A 20,868-nucleotide genomic window follows, 5' to 3' on the forward strand; every position below is an offset into this window, starting at 1 on the left:
CCAAGGAAGGTAGGATTCAAGGAGAAGAAACTAAGAGCAGAGCCTTGGATTACATCATTCCCTACAAGGCACACTCAACCAACTTCACCCTAGTCTTCAACCAAAGCACAAAAAGAGCCCTCTAATCCCTTCCTTTGCTCCCTGAAAGTTGCAGTAATTTCACTAAGCAAAATAACTGAAATAGTTTCAGAACAACTACTATTGCTCACCCTATGTGTCCCTTTCCTTCCTCCCCAAGGATATTAATTAACTGTATATATAATATATACTTATAAATGTATAATATTGTATATTACATTAAAAATAATATACAAAATATAAATGACTATTAGTTTATTGTATTAATGAACATCTATAAGAAGCACTGAGATGATCTAGGGGAACGTGGAACTATCATGTCTGCCTTGCAGTATTTAACCTCCCCAGAGTTCAGACATTTCGATGCTGCTCCTGCCACTCTCTCCGTCCAATCTCACCTTCCTGTTGGAAATTTGACCTCCCTATTGGCTATTGCATACCTTTAAACTGACTGTCTCGTGACAACATTCGCCCACCAACCTACCGCCACCTGGTAGAATCTTGGGGTTTCCATGGAATTGTGTGTAAATAAACTCGAATCATCACCAGTGGCCAGTGTCCAGTGATCAGTAACCTCTGTACTGGACACATGCGCCCTTTGGCTTCTGCCACCCAGACATCCTCCAGTATCGTCTCCTCATCCTGGGTATCCTCAGCTGACGTTTCCTCTTCTCTCACCATGTCAGGTAAGGACAGAAACTTTCTAGTGTTTCATTAGATTTTTCCCGCCTAAATTTAGTAGTACAGTCAAGACGGTTTAGAATAATGGAGGAAAGTATTGAACCAGAAATCTGGAAACCTCATTTCAGTTTTGGCTCTGACATTTACTAGCTGTGTAACTTTGGACAAATCATTTACTCTCTCACAAAATCTGTTTCCTCATATGTTATATTAGGATAATAGATTGGTTATTCTTTCTGGTCCCTTTCTTTTCTAATGTTAAATCTTAAAGGGCTTGTGTACAGAAAATGAAATTAGAGACTTCTTGAGACTGTTTCAACAGAAACAGAGAAAAAACCTCGGTGGTGTAGAAAACTAGCAACATATGCCAAGATGTTTCATCTGTAATTGTCTCCCTCTCCGAATATTTTCAGTTTAGTATTTCAAATTCAGTGCTGTTCAAAAAGTAACATTCACATGTTGTGACATTTTCTTTGTAACCTAGGTGAAAAAAAAAGAGGGAGAGGGGATGGATAGTAGTGGGCCAGAAGGACCCACATATTCTTCGGGCAAGGAAGTTTGGCAGTGATTTCATCAAGCACAGGCCAACAGGAACTGAGAGGGACAAGAAAATATAAAAATGAGGAAGGACAAAATAGATGAAAGAGGTGGAGCACATGGGGGAATTCTCAAGAAAAAAAGAAGGCAGTTTGTGATGGAATGTTGAAGGAGACTCAAGATTCTAAATTAAAGCGGCACGAGCATAGAGGGAAATCTCCTCAGAGCAGGGCAAAATGAAGTCAGCAAGTGCTTAGATGACCGGACTGAGAAGGAAACTAAGGCTACAATAGGGTGTCACTAGGAAAAGCAGCTTGTCAGAAAAGTCATATCTGGTTACCTGGCTTTTTTCTGTTGCTTCTTTGAACTCAGATGACACTTGACAGTTTTAAAAATGAACAGTGAAGAAATGTTTTAGAAATGATGCTTCCCATAAACAAGAAATTAATAAAAGTGGTTATCTAGGGGTCTGGATGAAACAGATTTTTAAGTGGGTTTTTTTTTCTGATTTTTAAACTATATGAATTTTTCTCCTATTAAAAATAAAATTGTGTTTTCAAAAAATGATGTATCCTACCTTGCATCGGAAGGACAAATTCCTTTGCGTGATAAGTAGCTTTCAAGTCAAAGCTGCTTTTCATTTTTACAATTATTTTCTTCCTAAATCACAGTGTGTGCTGATTAACAGTCATTAACCGTTTTTAGACCTAAGAATGAAAAGAAAGACCTACGTAAGAATAAAAAGAAAAAGTCAAGCACCACATCTCTAATTCCACGTTTATCAAAACAACTTCGTGGAGTCCTTTGGGTTGTTCCTGAATTCTGATTCTAGAGGTGATTCTCTTAGGCTTTGGGGATCACATTTTCTTAGATGTTGAAGATCATTATAATCTATGTTTTCAGGATAAATATAAAAACCTTCATGATACTTTATTTTCTGCTTGTTATGTGACTATATTAATTGAAATATCTATTTGAACTAGGATTAATACCTGTCACTTGCTGGGTAATATTCAGAGAAATAGGAATGAGCACAATAATGGAATTCCTTTATGGTTATTGTTTTGCTCTCCGCTTTTACCAGTTTTTATTAAAATGTTTGCTGGCATATATTATGGGTACCTATACATTCACATTTACTGCATTTTTCTTTTTATTACACATTTTTTGTTAATACGGTTTCTCGGTCTATGTGTATTAGTTCATTGAAAATCACCTTCTATCGTGGTCTGTTTTTGGTTAATAGTATTCACTCAGAGTAGATAATATTCGCTTTCATAATATTACATCTATGATAACAGAACTTCATTTATGAGTAAACTTACTAAGCTTTGACTCTTGCTATATTCGTTATACCTCAATTTTCATTAGTACCTATGTATTCCATTTAGTACTGTGATGTTACGTGTTTTTCATGACTTTTGTCTTATTGTCTTTCCAGAACTTAATGATCTTCCTTCATACAAGTCATATGTATTACTTCCATTCATGTATTAATTATAATTGTTATTATTATTCTAATCACTATTTAGAGGAGTAAACCAAAGCTCAGAGGGTTTAAATAACTTTTCTTTCCCCAAAGGCATGTCTTGAGAAACAGGCAGGTAGTCATTTTGACTTTGGATCAGAAGCTAGGCTTGAAGAGGGTAAAGAATGGTCCTTTACATTTACCCACTGGACTGGCTTACATGTGAACTCTAGGGAATGGCATGTGAACTACCCAAGCAAAACGAGACCAAAGATTGCAATAGTAGTAGCTGTACAGTTTACTGATGCACACACACAAAACATTGCCTGCATTTAAAGTTTTATTTCTCCCAGTTTCTGGCCTTTGCTCAGAGCAAGACTACTAGCAATGGAGTCAGGGTCTGTAACCTGGTAATGATACGAACATAATGAGAGAACTTGAATAAGACAATCTGACCTCTCTGAGCCTCAGTTTCCTCACCTGTAAAATGAGAATGTTAAAACAGAAGTTTGCTAAGGGCCTACTACTTCTACAATGCTTCAATTCTAGGAAAAAGTTAGGAGACAATGCTAGTACAGGCTCAAGGGAAAGACAGGGTAGGGAGAAGTTTGCTTCTAACCTTGGGAATAACACATGAACCAGACGACTTGGGTCTTCTGCACATTTGTGCCCAAGTTGGAGAAGAGGCAGTTCCTCAGAAGAGTATCAAAGTGCTCCAGCACTTACAGACATCATAAACTTTGACTTTTGGTATCTCAGTGAGTATTGGTATTAGAGACTTCCTGATTGCAACAACCTTAAGATAATGCTGTTCCTTAAACCTAGTGCAAGTTTATCAGTCTCACCATTTTTTCATCATCCTTTTGTTTCCTGCAGAAAATTTCCAAAATTCATCTATACTTGGAACTGCAAAATCTCTTCAGCTCTCTCTTCCTGTGGTGAGCCATGCAGCTTCTATAACAGCTGGAAGTGTCTGCAACTTTGCCAGCACCCCTGCTCCAGCTGCCAATTCGGCATGGCTACTGCCATCAGCCTCTGGCACTTCTTTCCAGCCACTCATAGGTAGTGCCTACCCTTACCAACATTCTAACACAGCTATGTTGTCTGGAGTTACTGGCCAGAGCCAGCTCTCCAGTTCAACTGACTCCTATCCAGGTAGTCTGAAGTGGGATATCACAGGAAGCACTGAAACAAAGTCATCTTCACTTGAAGACTACACTGTCACGGTCATTGACCAAGACACAGCTGTTTCTTCTACGTCTATGGCAGCCCAGTATGATAAAACTTCAGTTGCCCATACTGTGGTCCCTCTGTATCCATCACTGTCTGCCAGCCTTGTTCAGGGGACACCATCACAGATTCCAAATCAGGGACATAGTCTGTCACTTCCCTACCAGGAGAGAAGCCAGATGTATTACTATAATCAAGGCACATTGGGGCATATACTGTGTGGAGAGCTTGGCCTCTGCCTGCAGTCCTATGGCTCTGTGTTGTACATGGGAAGTAGGGCCTCTGCCCCTCAACCAGATATAGTGATGGTGCTGGAGGAGGTTCAGTCTACAAGTGTCCTCACACCAGTCTCCACGCCTGGAACCTACTGCTCTATGTCCGCTCGAACCAACACCGAAACAGGTTTTCAAGGTGAGTACAAACAGCAAGAAGGGAGAGGAATGCAGTCAGCATTCCAAAGGAGGGTCAAATCTGCAGCTCAGAAGTGGTGAATCCACAGATAGGTAGAGTTTAAGTCCTGAGAGTTTAACCACCACCATTGCTCAGTGCTCTCCATTTTCAGACTCCATATAGGTGGGAAGGTGGGATACTACAATGCCATCTATGCTACATACAAGAGAACCTCAAGGACACACCAAGAGATGCCTCACTTTTTGCTGTCCTGCTCCTCAGTCTCCCTACACTACCACACTGTAATTAACTACCTTCCCTGATCTACTACTTTAGTCTCTTTGGAAGGCACTTCAGAATTCTTACGTGGTAGTGAGAGTTTAATTTTCCTTAATTTACAGCAGGATTTCAGACCTTGTGTTCAGAGATCCTGCCCAAAGCAAGCCGGCTCAGAATGCGTCCTTGCTTGTGTATTTCATGAGGAAGAGCTCCAATCTCTCTCCTCGTCCATGACATGAAGTGTTCTTATTCTCTCAGAAGACTGGAGAGAATTGAAAGGACCCTATATGAGAATGCTAGGCTGTATAAAACATTTCATAGTTCAAAAATCACGTTCACTTTTTTGTAACTTACAAGAACCCTATGAAATACAAAGAAAACCAAGAAACAATGACATCAAATGATCACCAGTAAAGTATTCCAGTCACTGCCTATCTTTTAACACACGGTCCTGTCCATGGTCCTTAAGAAGAGCTTGTGGAAATGCCTTGCCCACTGCTGGAAGGTGCCTGATTGCTGTATTTGTACATAGGGGGAGTATCTCACTTACCCAGGACTGACTTTTTCCTTGATTCCTTTGTAGTGATGGAAACTTCCCTGGGGATGGAGACTTCCCTGGGGTTGCAACCTTCAAGCCAGGAACAAGCAGAGAATAAGAATTCGGAAGAGATGAAAACCAAGCTTTCGAAGCCTCTGGATGACGACCAGATCCCAATAGAAAACCAAGATCTTCCACTACTCCCTTTAGCAATCCCTGATATTCGCCAGATTCTGGCGTGCATTGATCCTCCTGGTCAAACGGAGCACCCTGGTCCTGAAAATGCCAATCTGGGAAAGAACAGCCTGAGTCTTGAGGACCAAGGGACACTTGAAAATGGGATTGAGTCCAGTAGTGGTTTTACAGACACCACTAAACTGGTGGAAGATACCCACCTTCCCCAGCTCTTGAATTCCTCGAAATATCTTGACCAATCCAAAGATCTCACAGCCATCAAAGCCAAAGAAACCGGGGACATCAAGATGAATCAGGTGCAGGAAAAGCCGAGTGTCATAAAGGGTCCCTCCAATCAGGTCAGGAAGAATAGGCGTAAAGCCTCTGAGCCTGTCAGTGGTGCTCCCAGAGCCAAAAGCCAGCCAAAGAACCCAGAGTGCCTGTTAGGGGGAGAAGTGGTTGTTTGCAGTGCTGCAGCCAGTGACGGGGCTCCTGTGAATGGGGCCAAGCATCCTGACAGCAAACCTCAGAAAGCTGCATCCAGCAGGATGAGCAAAACTGAGAGCCACGGGCAGGAAAAAAAGAGAAGAACCAGAGAAAATCACACCAAGAAAGCTGGTGAGAGTAAGCAGCCAGGGAACAAAGTCCAGGCAGAGGAGAAGCCAACCATTCCCAGGAACAAGAGGAAGAAAAATCAACCTGACCTTAGCCAAGAGGTCTTTAAAAAGCCTCGAAGCAGACTAGGCATGCACATGCTGGAGTCTGTGCAGGTTTTTCATGCACTGGGGAGGAAGAATGACAAGAAAGCTGGGCTCTCTTCCTCTCGGGCCCTAGGAAACTCTAGCAACACCAGAGAACCCCAGCCAGCCCGAGCTATCAAACGACAGCTGGATACCCCATGGAAGGGTAAAAGTCCTGAGAAAACTCAAGTCAAAGCCCAGAAACGAGATGGCAGTGCTGAAGAGGAGTCTCCATCTCCATCCCAGTATGAGCTGCCACCTCCTGGGAAGGTCAGGTTGATACCTTTGCCTTTTCCGACCCTGGACAGGCCTCGACCTCGACCTGCTCCTCGGAGGCCACAGTCTCTGGCTTCACATAGGCCTGCTATGGCTTGCTCTGCCCAGCCTGCTGCTGCTAACTCAGTCAATCCATCCCAACCAGCTCCTGCCAATGCAGCCTTGACAGGTCCTGCCAGGCCAGCTCAGCCAATTCCAATCAACACAACCCAACCAGGTTTGACCAACCCTAGGTTGCCCAGTGTCCCTCAGACGGCTGCTCCTGGGCCCGCACCCGACAAAACATCATCCTGCACTTCTCTCCAGCAGGGGCCCATTTCCACTGCTGTGACCAAGCTCCAGTCTCCACCCAAGCCTCAAACCCAATATCCACTCCAAGACTTGCGCTACCAACGAATTCCATGGAGGAATCCAAATGTTCCTGAGCCGGTAATGTCAACGCCCATTACAAAAGAGCAGAGGCCAGAGCGTGAGGCCATGAAGAAGCAGGCTCAGCAAGAGCGTGAGAATGCTGCCAAATATACATCTTTGGGGAAAGTGCAGTATTTCATCGAGAGGGAAAAAGAGATGGAAATTGCTAGATACTATGGCTATGCAAAATAAGAGCTTCTAAGATTGTTGGTGCCACTTTGGGTACCAGCTGGTTTTCCACATATATATAGATAGACACAACATAGATGTAGATAGATAGATAGGATATAGATAGATACGAATATGGACAGATAGGAATATAGATAGATACAATATGCATATAGATAGATAGATACAAATTTCTCTATTCTGATATATTTTAAAACTGAATTCAACTGAATAAAGACATGTAATACAATTAATAGATGAATAATAAAAAAGCCTCTTGAGTTTTCCAATGCTCTTAACTGGTTTTTCTTTGGTGGTGGTGGTGGGGATCAAAGGCTGCATTAGAGAGAAGGAAATGAAACTTGGGTGGAAGAACAGGGAATAAAGGGATAAGAACTGAGGAAAGAGGAAGCAGCCCGGTTCAGGACTAGGAAGGCCATAAGGGGGGAGGTTTTATGGCTCATAAAAGGAATCAGAATTAGGGGAAATGGCAAAAGTAAGACGCAGAGTCTGAGCTTAGGTTAAAAGAATAAAATTTGGATAAAGTTGAAGATGGCTGGAGATCAGTCTGGGCTGACCCGAAGAAATGTAAAAAATCTCTGACACAGGATGGCTTTATGTCTCATGACCTACCAGATAGCGTTTTAGAAAACACGGGCAGGACATATCTCCAACAGGTTTGGGTTACCTTCTGCATGTGTGAGTAGAGCTGGGAAAGGTGAATACTAAACATAGGGGAATCTACCAGGGGAGTGGCAAGAGCTCAAAGTTATCCTGGGGCAGGGGATAACCCGGGGCCTAGCAACGTGACCCGCAGCAGCATGAGGCTCACCCAAAACAGGGCCTGGAATATAAATCTCTACGCACTCAAGGCCTATGAACCGGGCTGGCAAGATGCATTACTTCAGTTAACCTTTGCAACGTGCAAGGCCAGTATCATTTATCACCGTGCCACTTTGGTAGTAGGTTCAGCTGGGGCTGGGGTCGCATCGCACGCAAAGGAGCCAGGCCTCCATTGGAAGCCTACGAGCCCCCCAAGTCCTCAGTGTTTGCAAGCGCCCACAGGCGGTCAACCTGGCTTTCAGAGCACAGCATCTGGAGGTTTCGGGGGGACGAGATCAGCTTCTAGAGGGGCCTGAATATTAAGGTGAAAAGCCCACCAAGTTCTCCAAAGACCCGAGCGCGTGCTGCGTTCCCGGACCTTCACCATCAACCGAAGCGCTCGAGAAAACTCGTCCCCGAGCGTCCATTTCTAGGTGAGAGCGGGGGTGCGCGTGCGCACTTGGCGGCCGTCCGAGAGCCGGGACGCGGGCGCCCAACGGTCCAGAGCGCTCGTCGGGCGTCCTGGTGGCGCGCGCGGGAGGGAGACCGGGTGGGAGACGGCGGGGGGAGCGCAGGAAAGGCAGGGAGGGGGGCAAGGGAGAAATGCGGCAGCCGATCGTCACCACGGGAGAGTTAGTACTTTACAGCTGTAAAACTGGTCTTTGAGGTACAATTCGCGCAACGCAAAATCGACCTTTTAAAAGCGCACAGTTCGGGCGACACCACGCCAAGGGTTGCGATCCCCTTACCGGTCACAAAAAGACAAAAAAAAAAAAAAGAAAAAAAAAGCGCACAGTTCGGTGGCACTTAGTACGTTCACAAGGGTGTGCACCCATCACCACTGTCTAAGCCATACCATTTTCATCATCCGAAAAGGAGACCTCTCCACCCCCTCCCTCCTTCCCCTGCTCCAGGCAAGCAGTGATTTCTACCGATTTGCCTTTTGGGGACATTTCATATACATGCTGTAAATGGAATCACACAGTGTGACCTTTGGTATCTGGTTTCTTTCACTCAGCATAATGTTTGCAAGGTTCATCCATGTTGTAGACTGTCAGTGTGTCATTCCTTTTCACGACTGCAGAATGTTCTATTGTCTGGACATACCACCTCAGTTCATCTATTCAAGAGCTGCTGGACACTGGGTTGTTTCTTTAGTCATTTACATGTAGAGAGAGTTTATTCTTTGCCAGGCAGCACCTGGCTAAGGTACTCACCGCATGTCACAGATAAAGCGATAGTGTCAAGGATTTGCCCAAAATCATGTGCTAGCAATTGGGGGAGCAACTTTAACCCAGGCATTCAGACTTGGGAGGTAATAGATTGACATGAGAGAACATTAGAAAGATGCACAAGGGTATTCAGTGGAAATTCACCATTTTCCCCATTTCTCAACCACCCAGTTCCCTCCTCCCTGAGAGACATCTACTTTTGCTACTTTTTCGATCCTTCCAGAGAACTTATTTATTTGTACCCCAACATGATGTATGTATCCCAATGTATTGAATAATGTGTCCCACTGATGTGAAGTGTCATTTTTGTGTTATCCTAAATTTCTATGTTTATTTGCACTACCCTTTTCAGAACTGTCCTGGCTTTATTTGCCTTTTATATTTGCCATTTCTCTAGAATCATTTCTATCTTCTTTTCCATTTTCAAATATATATATAAATTTTTATTTACTCTTGTGTTTCTTTTAGTTTGGTCTTTATTTCTAAATTTATTTTTATTTTTAATTCTGTTCTGAGTTCTCTCAGGTCTTTCAATTCTGATTTATGTCATTCCTTCATATTCTTTATTGTGATACAATACACATAATGTAAAATTTACCATTTTAACTATTTTTAAATGTACAATTCAGTGACAAGTCGATTTATAATTTTGTTCCACCATTACCGCTGTCCATCTCCAGAACATTTTCATGATCCGGAAGAGAAACTCTGCACCCACTAAATAATATTTCCCCCTATCCCCTCCATGTTCTTTCATCTTTTGGACGCTTTTCCTAATGTCTCTTACCTAGTTTCAAAGAGCGGGTTACCGTTGTGACCTGTTTTGGGGGCCTGTCTTTTCTGACTTGCATTGTATGAGAGAATGCTATTCTGGCCCTTATTCTCTTTTTTCTTGAATACCTTTGTATGGAACTTGATCTCAATCCTTTTCCGTTATTCATTTTTAGGCGAAGTTAGGTTTTCTGCACTTTGAAAAGGAAGTGTGGTTGTGGATAAGTTTTCTAACTTCCTAACTTCTCTTTCTTACTTAAATAGTACTCTAAAACATGGTGGCTTGCATTCTGAAATGTCTGGACTCTGTCCCCCTCCTCAACATTTATCCTTTGTGTCTGTTGTTCCTCTCAGCAGTTTCTCCTCTGTGTCGGGCCACATCCTGAAAAGGGGCCTGGCTGCAGTAGAAGGGCTAGACTGCATCAGCCCTTCAGATTCTATCAAGGGCCGCTTTACACTTACTCACGTCAGGTCTGGGCAAAAAGCCCTGCACTTTCAGCCTGCTGTGCTCGAATTGGTCCACGTGCTTTCCAGTAACATCTGCTGGCAGTTTGGAGGCCTCCTGTCTGCCACCCCCTCTTTCGCAGATGCTGATAGCAGGTACGTCTGGTGCCTATCGGTGGTGGTTTTTCCCACCCTCTTGTTCTGGGGATCATAGGGAAAACTTTGTCCTCTAGTTTTGTGTGTACATGTTACTCATAGGTTTTTGAGGTTATTTGGTCTATTTCCATGAGAGAATTTGGGGAGACTCAAAAACTACACTGTTGCCTGCATCTTTCTGAAATTCTGCTCAATCTTGTTTTTCATATTTTTTTTCTAAGGGATGACCGGTAAGGGGATCTTAGGCCTTGACCTGGTGTTGTCAGCACCCTGCTCTCTGAAGTGAGCTAACCGGCCATCCCTATGTAGGGATCCGAGACCTTGGCCTTGGTGTTATCAGCACCACACTCTCCCAAGTGAGCCACGGGACGGCCCCCATAATTTCGAAATATTTTGGTACCCGTGATGCAACTTGTGTGCAGTTTGGGATATTTTTGATTGCAAGCAACAGAAATAGGCACTGAATAACTATACTAAAAAGTAAGCTATTAGGAGAATTTGGGGTAACGTATCAGTCAGGGTTCAGTCAGAGACGCAGAACCAGGAGAGAAGCAAAGGACCGGGGATTTGTCACAGGGATTTGATCTTGCCCAGCTGTGGGAGCTGGTGAAGTAGTCTCTGTAAGGCTCTCGTTCTGAGGTCTGAGGCTGGAGCTTGTAGTCAGTGGGGCAGTTGGGGAGGGGCGGTGGGTGTAAAGTGGGGAGAGCAAGAACACGCTGGAACCCACCAGCTGAAGACCAAAAGGACAGACTGAAACTGTGCCTCTGGCCTTGGTGGCTTGCGTGTCCTGCAGAAGTCAGGATCCTTCATCACAGAGCTAAACATGCATACCTGGCTCAGAAGTCAGAGGAGCTGAAGGAGGGGTCTGGGAAAGGTAGAGCAGTGCGGATCTGGTAGTTGTGAACATTTAATGAGCAAATACATGTACGGGGCTTAGAACTGTGTTTGGCACACTCTCTGTGCTCAACACAAATTTAGTGATTATTTCCCCACACTGCTTCAGGATTTGTGGAAATGTGAGACACAGTCTCAGATCTTTAAGTACTTAAAATATAGTGAAAGAGACAAGATCAACATATGAAAACAAGAGCCAACAACATTGGCATTCACTGTTAAATTGTGCGATTCCACCCTGCGTAGGAATCGAGAAGAGGGCAGAGCAGTGCAGGAGGCTGGAACTAAGGAAGGCTTGACACAAGAGCTTGCCATGGTCTTGAGGGATGTGTGGACAGGCAGGGGAGATCGCCTGGAGTGAAGATGGTGGTGATGGGAGAATGTGTAGCATGCCGGGGAGAAAGAAGGCCCAGCAGAACAGAAAGCACACTGAGCACAGAGGCAGAGGCTGTGGCTGTGTTAGTAACGCCTTCCCGGGTTCAAGACACGTGGCCCCGATTCCACTCGGTAATACAAAAACGGGAGGTGTGTGATGAGGCACAGGGATAAATTCGTACTGGCCTGGCTGAGCCAAAGGCACAAAGCTCAAACTATGCCGCCAGGGCAGCGTCTCTCAGAGTCCTGGCCCTCTTTCCTCTGGGTCAACTGCGTTCTAAGGCAGGCTCTCCCACATGGGGACAAAAGGGACCAGGCATATATCATCCCAGCTGAGCAACCCTAATGGCCTGAGAGCACTTTTTCCCCCAACAGCTACAGAAAAAGTCTCAGGACAGAGGCCCCTTGGGCTGGCTGGGCCATAGGTCCATCCCTGAGCTGATCGTAAAGGTCAGGGAGAATGAGTGCTCCCATTACTCAGGCCCAATCCTCTGCCTGCAAATTCCAGACAACACGGGAGCAGTGGGGTGGTTCCCACAGCCAACTCTAGCTGAGCAGGCAGCACAGCAGGGGCCTTCAGAGGGCTCCGTCCCAGTCCTGCCCCTCATGAGCTCGAGGGCCTTGGACACGTCGTCAGCCTCTGCAGGCCTGTCCCTGTAACCTGTGAGATGGGCAGTAGAGAATCTGCCAGTCTAAGGGGTATGGTATGCATAAGCCCCTCAAAGGCAGATACAGCCTCCCTCAAATCTAAAGGTCCATGGTTAAGAGGAGACCAGCCTGATAAGAGAGAAGAATTAAAGGAAGTACATGGGAAAGAAAGTTCCCAGCATGAGTGTGAACAGTAACCACAGTCCTTAACGGCAGGGGACTATGCACCCACGAGGTGCTGCGAGGCAATTATTCGATGGTGGATATTAGGGCATACATTGCCAAGAAATAAACAACTTGCAAAAGAGTCAACACGGTAAAAACTGTGGGCCTCAGCCGACAGAGACTCTCATCATTAAACAGCAGGGGAGAACAGGCTCCAGTTGTGGGCCCTGGGGCCTCCCTGTCCTCACGGTTCTGTTATGGGCAACCTGGTAAAGTGAAGAAAAAAATGGGACATGTTAATTAGTCCAACCTGCATTGGGAGAGGCCGGTCTGAACAGGGCTGGTCCCTTAGGCTGGTCTGTAAAGCACAAGCCCTAGTGTGGCCTGAGTCAGGTGACCCTGGTGCTGGTCTCCAGGGAGGGGCGATTTCTGAAGTCAAGGTGGAAGAGAATAGAAGCCCAATGAGTCATACCCCCCCAGCAGTAGCCGTGAGGAGTGCTCAGCACACAGCAGGCAAAGCCTCCAAGAGAAGCCATTCAGATGCATGTTCTGATGGTGACCCTCACCCAGAGTGACTACTTGTCCTGGGGTGATGCTGGTCTTTCAGTGCAAAGACCAGAGAAAAATGCCATTGAAACCAGGATGAGTTGGTTTCACCCAATGCGCTGAGTTGTCCTCCGACCTCTGGGGAGCCTACGAGGGGAGGCCCACAAGTGTGGGGGAGGTGAGGGGGGAGGAAATGGGGCCAATCTGGACCTTGCCTGCCCACGCTTTGGGGGCATTAGATAAGGAGAGAAGCCAAGTTGTCTGCCCTCTAGTGGTTCGTCATGTACTCCAAAGCAGGTGACACTATCTTTGCCATCAAATACGGAAGACTTGCAAGCTAAGAGAGATAAATGTTCTACAGCACATTAGAGGGGAAGAAAGAATGCTGCCCTCTGATCATGGCCTGAAAAGCAGGGGCTCCCAACGAAGTTAAGGAGGAAAAGCAATAATGAAATGTTGTGATGGAGGGAGAGGTGGAGGCTCTGGCCTCTTCTTTCAGGCACAGAGCTTGTCATACTACTATACTCAATAAATTCAGAGTCAGCTAACTGATAATCTGCTGTGCACCAGAGGAATTACCATACCCTTTTGTATTCATTACAGCTTTGGAAAGCAAAGTTTATTATCCCCATTCTACTGATGGGAAAACCAAGGCTCAGAGCAGGTAAGTGAATTGCCTGAAGGAACGGAGCTAGAATGTAGAAGGTCCAGGATCCCTGCAGTTCCGGTTCCATATCTGGTGTTTCTTCTACAGCAGGCTAAGTGACTCAGGTATTGATGATGCATTCCTCATACAGAGATCCCCTGGGTTTGATTGACTTCGGCAAATTTTGCCAACTTGGTTCCCTTTTGACAAGTTCTACAGGACATTATAGAGATTAAGAAGGAATTTTGTTTGCTGTCTTTATTTACCAGAAAAAAGTAGGATTTGGTTTGGGAATCAGAACTTACCTGTCAGGCACTGTCTGCAACACCTGTCACCAGTAGTGTGGGTGTTCCTGCGTGGAGTAGGAGAGGGCCCTGGGAAAGTAGGTGAGGGGCCATTACAATGGGCTGGCCCGAAGGATCCTGCGAGGGGAACATGAGGAGAATCACTCTTGCCTGGTACCTCACCAGGGACAGGAGCAGACTCAACTGCCAATAATGGCCCTTCATCGTTGGAAGCCTATAGTCATCACATTTATTCAACTGCACATATGGATCGTTAGGCTAAACAAATCATAACTTAGAACAATAACCTCTCAATTATGCTCCTGGTATTCATCCTGTAATCCAATGGTCGAATTGAAAAAGTGTATATAGTCAAACCAATACGAAGTACATTGATTTGATAGGAGTTTTGGATTACTAATTCGATAATTTTTTATTCCATAGAACTGTTATGTTTCTCATCAGATAGGCCTTCTCTTAAAGTGGGCTGAAGGGTTATTCTGGAAAATTCTTGAGACTGATGTAAAAACTGCTTTAAGTACAAGAAGCTATGTGGATGCTGTGAGAAGCCATTTGGCTTTCTGTATGCACTGGACTGTGAGAGTGTGTGTGTGCGTGTGTGTGCACTCCCGTGCATATGTGTATTTGTACAGACTGGTTTCCTTAAGTGATCTGAGCCAAAGGTGAAAGTTTAACATTTGTTCTATTAGTCCTGTGGACTGCGGACACCATTTGGGAAAGAGGGGGTGGGGAGTTAGTGTACAAGGCCACATTCCTCGTTGCACTGACCATCCAAGAAGGACGGCTGACTCGGGAATGGGCAAGGGCACGGTGGTGACAGTCCATAGCACATGATGGGGCTCACAGCAAGCACGCAGCAAGACTGGTTTATTGGTGAAATGGTTTAAAGGAGCACTGTGTCATTGAGGAATTGCATGCAGCTGCATGTGACAGGGATCTAGAAATTAATGGGTTTCTACTCTCATGGTATGAAAGTCAAGAGGTATGTGGTCTAAAGTTGTATAGTGGCTCTCCCTGATTCAGCCTCCTCATTCTTTCTTCTCCACATCACTAGGGCATGGTTTCTGCCCTCAAGATCACTTCATCGTCTAAGGTGGCCGCTGGAACACCAGCCATCAAACCACTATGCAGGTTTGAAGAAGGAATAATGGTAGAAGGGCAGAAAATGGCATATCTCCCAATAAGCAGTACCCCAGGATGCCCCAATAATGCCTGCACTCACACTGCAGTTGCCAGCAGAGAGTCCCGTGGCCACACTTAGCTCAAAGTGAGGCTATGAAATGTTGTCTTTGGCTAGGCATGGGCACCACTCTCAGACAATATAGGGATTATCTTACTAAGGAAAATGGATATTAAGTCAGCATTAGTAGTCTCGATCCCAAATACATTACATTAGCATGGCTTTTGGGGGAGACAAGTTGGCAACATCCATCAAAGTGTTAAATATTCACACCCTTGAAACCAATGAATTTATTTTTAGAGATCCTTTCTATAGATTGACTCACACGTGTACACACATGCACATATGTATGTTTATTACAGCACAGCAGTGTTTATAATATCCAAAAATTGGAAACAACCTAAATGATTAGCATAGCCAAATTGTTCAATAAACTGTGATATATAACCACGGAATACTATTCAGGTATGAATAAAGAATGAGGTGACTATAAGTCCTGAGATGCAGTATGCTACATTATTGAACAAAAAAGGAATTTGCAGAGTGATAAGTATAATATTATACCATTAATACAATTTTATGACACATCCCTGGCAATGCATCAGAATCTTTGGAGAGAGAGAAATGAGCCTGTGTGATCTGAAAGAGCTCCCAGAAACTCTTTAAAAGAGAGCATCATAGTTAATGACCATGACATAAACCCCCGGTACAAATTAATAAATGAAGGCTATGGTCAGAGAAAGTGGTTCCAATCTGGTTTTTAGAAGGGTTCTGCTTTGGGGCCGGCCCATGGCTCACTTGGGACAGTGTGGTGCTGATAACACCAAGGCCATGGGTTCGGATCCCTACATAGGGTTGGCTGGTTAGATCAGTTGGGAAAGTGTGGTGCTGACAACACCAAGCCAAGGGTTAAGATCCCCTTACCGGTCATCTCTAAGGAGGGAAAAAAAAAAAAATGGTATCTGGTTGAATGGTGAACAAGATAGTACTCTGAAGTAATACTCCACTACAATGGCATTAAATTCATATTATAACATGTTTTTCAATACATTGCGCCCCACAAGAAACAAAAGGAATTTTAAATGACAATAAAACAACAGCACGCGAACATGCACAGTGAAGTAATGCTAGAATCGAGAGAGGTAAGCAACCACAAAGCTTGAAGAATAAATGCCAATGTCAGCCATAAGTGCAGAAATAGGAACTTAAGCTCTGAGCCTGCCACCAGGGCCTTTGACCTCATTAAGGAACCTAAAGCTATCCTTTGTTGGTAGTACACGTCACTCCAGGAATAAGTCAATGAAAATCCCTTTTGGAGAAAGGTGTCATTAATTCAAAGATTCAGGATTCCCATAGATTATGTAAAACCAAATGAAAGATCACAATAAAAAATCACCAGACACACAAGGAAACATGACAATGATTATATCAGTTAGGTCTGTGTTTACATTCACATGGCAGAAAAAAACAAATAATGGTGGCTTAGATGTACACGGTTTCATTTGTTTTCATGTAAAAGGAGTCAGGAAGTATCCAGGTATCCAGGGCAAGTTCATCACAAAGTTTTCAGGGACTTATTTCCATACAGTTCACAAATCCTCCCAGATCAACGTTAGGACCCTTGTTCTTGTGATCCAACATGGTGGCTAGTTTTCCAGATGTCCATATCCAGATCAGCTGTGGAAGGAAAGGGATGAAGAGCCTATTTTCTGTATAAATATATTCTGGAACTTGCATTCAGTACCTCAATTTACAACTCATTGGCAAAATTTTAATCCCAATGGTCATATGTAGATGTCCAAAAAATGGTAATTTTAACTAGTCAGCAGTAAGTCTGACTAAACATTAGTATTTTCATTCCTAGGAAGAGAAGGGTGGAATGGATACTTGTTGGCAACCAGCAGTCTTTGACACAAGGAGTGTGTGCTGGGCCAAATAATGGACCCCCAAATTAGCCAGGTCCTAATCCCTGGGTCCTGTGAATGTCACCTTATACGACAAGAGCAACTTTGCAGATGTGACTAAGTTAAGGATCTGGAGGTGGGGAGATTATCCAGATGGGTCCTAGATATAGTCACAAATGTCCTTACAAGAGGGAAGAAGAGGAGACATGACTAAATGAGTAGGAGATGTGATGATGAAAACAAGAAGTTGGGGCATGAAGTGATATAAGGAAGGGGCCATGAGCCAAGGATCGAGGGCAGCCTCTAGGAGCTAGAAAGGGCAAGCAAACAGACTGTCCCCTCCAGCCTCCAGAGGGACCAGCCCTTCCAATACCTTGACTTTGACTCAGTGCTTTTGGACTTCTGGCTTCCAGAACTATATGAGGATAAGTTTGTGTTGTCTTCAGTCACCAATTTTGTGGTAATTGGCTATAGCTGTCATAGAAAACTAATACATGTGGAGAGTCAGCAGAAAACAAAAACAGATATAGAATGCTCCCCCCACCCACCGCACCTCCCCGGAGAGACTCAGACGCTGTAATTATCAGACACTAAACATTTTAAAGAAAATATAAAGATAACTCAAAGATAAAAAATATTCACTTAAAAAATATGCATAAAAGAGACTATAAAAAATGACCTGGAAAATCAGAAATAAAGCCTATATTCTGACTTGAAATGAAATGAAAACTTATATTTAGATATTAATAACACAATGGATGGGTTAAACAATAGGTTAGAAACAGCTGAAAAGAGAATTAGTGAACTATGGAAAAGAGCTGGAGAAACTATTCATAGTATTGAATGGAGACATGGGAAAATGGAAAGTATGACAGAGAAGTTGAGCAGTATGGAAGACAGAATGAACTCATGGAGGAAAGACAATATTTGAAGTGATTGTGGATTATAATTTTCCAAATACGATGAAAGCCATGAATTCACAGCTATAGGGAGACCCACATATACTAAGCAGACCAAAAACTTCCACATCTAGACATGTCTTTACATGATACTACAAAATACCAAAGACCGAGAGAAGTAGTAAGAATAGTCAGAGAGAAAGTATCACCTACGAAAAGACATGTTGGTTGACAATAGACTTCGCAACAACAAGGGAAACCCGGACAACAGAATAATATATTCAGACTGATTAACATATTGTCAAAATAGAGTTTTGTCCCTGGAAAGGTATTTTTTCCAAGAACAAGGGCTAAAGAAAGACATCTTCAGAGAAGCAAACAATGAGAGAATTTACAACCAATGGTATTTAACTAAATGAACTTCTAAAAGATATAATTCAAGAAGAAGAAAAATTATCCCAGTAGAAAGGTCAGAAATATAAGCAGGAATGAAAAATAGAAATAGCTGACAAACATGAAGGTTAAACTGAAGTAAATGTAAACAAACATTGTCTGAATATGATTTATAACAAAAATAATAATAACGTACCAGTACAAATTGAAACCAAATTAGGTACCATTTTACACCCACTAACTTAGCAAGCACTAAGAAGCCTGACAATACCTACTGCTGGGCAAGATGTGGAAAAACAAGGACTGCAACACATGGCTGAAGGGGGTGAACTGGCACAAGTGCTGTGGAAAACAATCTGATACCGTCTCATAGAATCCACTCGCTCTATCGCCCTGCAATACCCTAGAGAAAATCTTGCACTTGTAGGCCTGGTGACAAGTTCAAGAATGTTTATAGCAGCATTGTTTGTAACAGCAAAAACTGGAAACAGCCAAAATGATCCTTAATAGGAGCATATACAAATATATAAATTGTGGCCTATTTATACAGATGGAGCCCAACAGGAGAAATGATGGAAGTACAGCTAACTGATGACAATGTAGATGGATTTCACAAACAGAGCGTTGAATACAAAAAGGGTAAGTCACAGAGATTGCATATAGAAGATTGACCCCATTTCTTAAAAGCCCAAAAGCCAAATTAAAACTATAATTTTAAGGATATTTACCTATATGGTAAAAGCTATTTTATAAAATCAAGTGAATAAGAAACACAAACTCCAGGATGATGGTTTCTGCTGGGGGAAGAAAGGAGATGGGATGCATAGAAAGAAGCATGTAGGTCACTTCGAAGATATTGTTAGGGACAGCTGAGTTGCATGTGTCTTCACGGGTGTTCATATTGTTAATATGCTCTGTAACATATATGTTTTACTTACATATACATTGTATATGTCAAGTATTACATAATCACACACAAAAAATAGTGTGGATTGTGAGGCTGGCTTCCACATCAAATTGTCTGGGTTTCAATCCTGGCATTACGCCTTAACTGATGGTGTAACTTTGGGTAAATCACTTACCCCCTTTAAGCCTCAGTATTTTCATCCTTAAAATGGGGGCAATAATAGTTCCTATTTCATAGAGTTGTTATGAGGCTTATAGAAGATAATGCACATAGAGCACACAGTACGTGCTCAGTAAATGTAAGGAGCAATTATTACTATCACTTTTACTTCTGGACTTACTCTCCCACTGGTCACTCCTCAATCAAGGCCATTGATTAGCATCTGTCAGGATGTCAATCCACTCATCTTCATCTCCAGCTCCCCGGTGTACCTCACTTTTTTTTGCCTTCAGCCTTACCTTTTCCCCTCCACTCCCACCCCCCAAATAACCTCACGAGTAGCATGACAAGCACCCAGGGCCTGTCTGACAAAGCACTTAAAAGCACAGATATGGATGCCAAGAAGGGGATCCTCAGCATGAAGCGACAAAATCTTCCTTGCTTTAGGGCCTGGCAGATGTGGCTTTTGCTTCAGACTGTGTCTGGATGGTTTTCTTTGGTCCTCCACGAAACTCTGAGTAAGTGGTGTCTAAGTGATGCTTCCATAAGGCTCCAGCAGGGACATTCAAGCCTGATGAAACTGAACCAAGAGACGTCCCTCTAGGAAGATTTGGATGCTCAAGGGGTCTGAATGGGTTGTGAAAATGCCTCCTCTGGAACTGAGGTTCCCAAGGAACAATGGCTGAACAATTGGTTAAGGCATTCTGGCAAACTCTCCAAGAATCCTGGCAGCAAAATCTTGTGCCCTCGAGAATGGAGAAAAATAAATACAAAGTCGCCTCTCATCCCACTTTTCTTCTTTTTTTTAGAGCCCGTACAGCATAGCCTGATGTCCTCGGGCTCAGGAACTGGGTGTTTTGCAGCATGTTTGAGAGTGCTTCCTTTTGTGTGCTCCAGAATTGCAGTTGCCTTACTTGGCTGGAAACAAAGACATACAGAGAAGCTCATATCTAGCTGCCTTCACTCTCCTCCAAAGCCCTAGCTCCCAGTACGTACAATCCACAGTGTGACGCCTAATGTGGTTCTTCTGTGCATTGCTGCTGGCTCCCATCCTTTCCTCGGGCTTATGTCTTCTCTGCCTGCTGTCATTGGGTCATGTAATGCACAGATCTGTGTCCCCCTGAAAAAGATATGTTGTAGTCCGAACACTCGGTACCTCGGGATGTGACCTATTTGGAAGTAGAGCCATGATGGGGTAATCAAGTTAAAATGAGGTCACTAGGCTGGCCTCTAATCCCATATGACTGGTGTCCCTCTACAAAGGGGAAATGTGTACACAGAAACAGACAAGCACAGAGGGGAGACAATGTGAAGACAGACAGGAGGAAGACTGCCCTGTGATTATGGAGGAAGGGATGAATGCCTAAGGCTCCCAGAAGCTAGGAAAGATGCAGATATGTCCTATCCCCAGCATCTGCACAGTGAGCACAGCACTGCCTACTACCTCTGTTT

The 20,868-nt window shown here is 43.8% G+C and overlaps 1 protein-coding gene across 1 annotated transcript; it reads left to right on the plus strand.

Annotated features, from left to right (window-relative positions):
* Window positions 1-667: 667 nt before the first annotated feature.
* Window positions 668-6,979, plus strand: LOC134362952 (uncharacterized protein C2orf78-like; the record flags this gene model as incomplete). Its single annotated transcript, XM_063078404.1, has 3 exons — window positions 668-764; window positions 3,641-4,405; window positions 5,247-6,979. Coding segments are annotated over exons 1-3 (2,595 nt in total), but the record flags the coding sequence as incomplete, so codon positions are not given.
* Window positions 6,980-20,868: the final 13,889 nt, after the last annotated feature.

The sequence above is a fragment of the Cynocephalus volans genome, chromosome 14 (assembly GCF_027409185.1).
Source record: "Cynocephalus volans isolate mCynVol1 chromosome 14, mCynVol1.pri, whole genome shotgun sequence".
Lineage (NCBI taxonomy): Eukaryota > Metazoa > Chordata > Mammalia > Dermoptera > Cynocephalidae > Cynocephalus > Cynocephalus volans.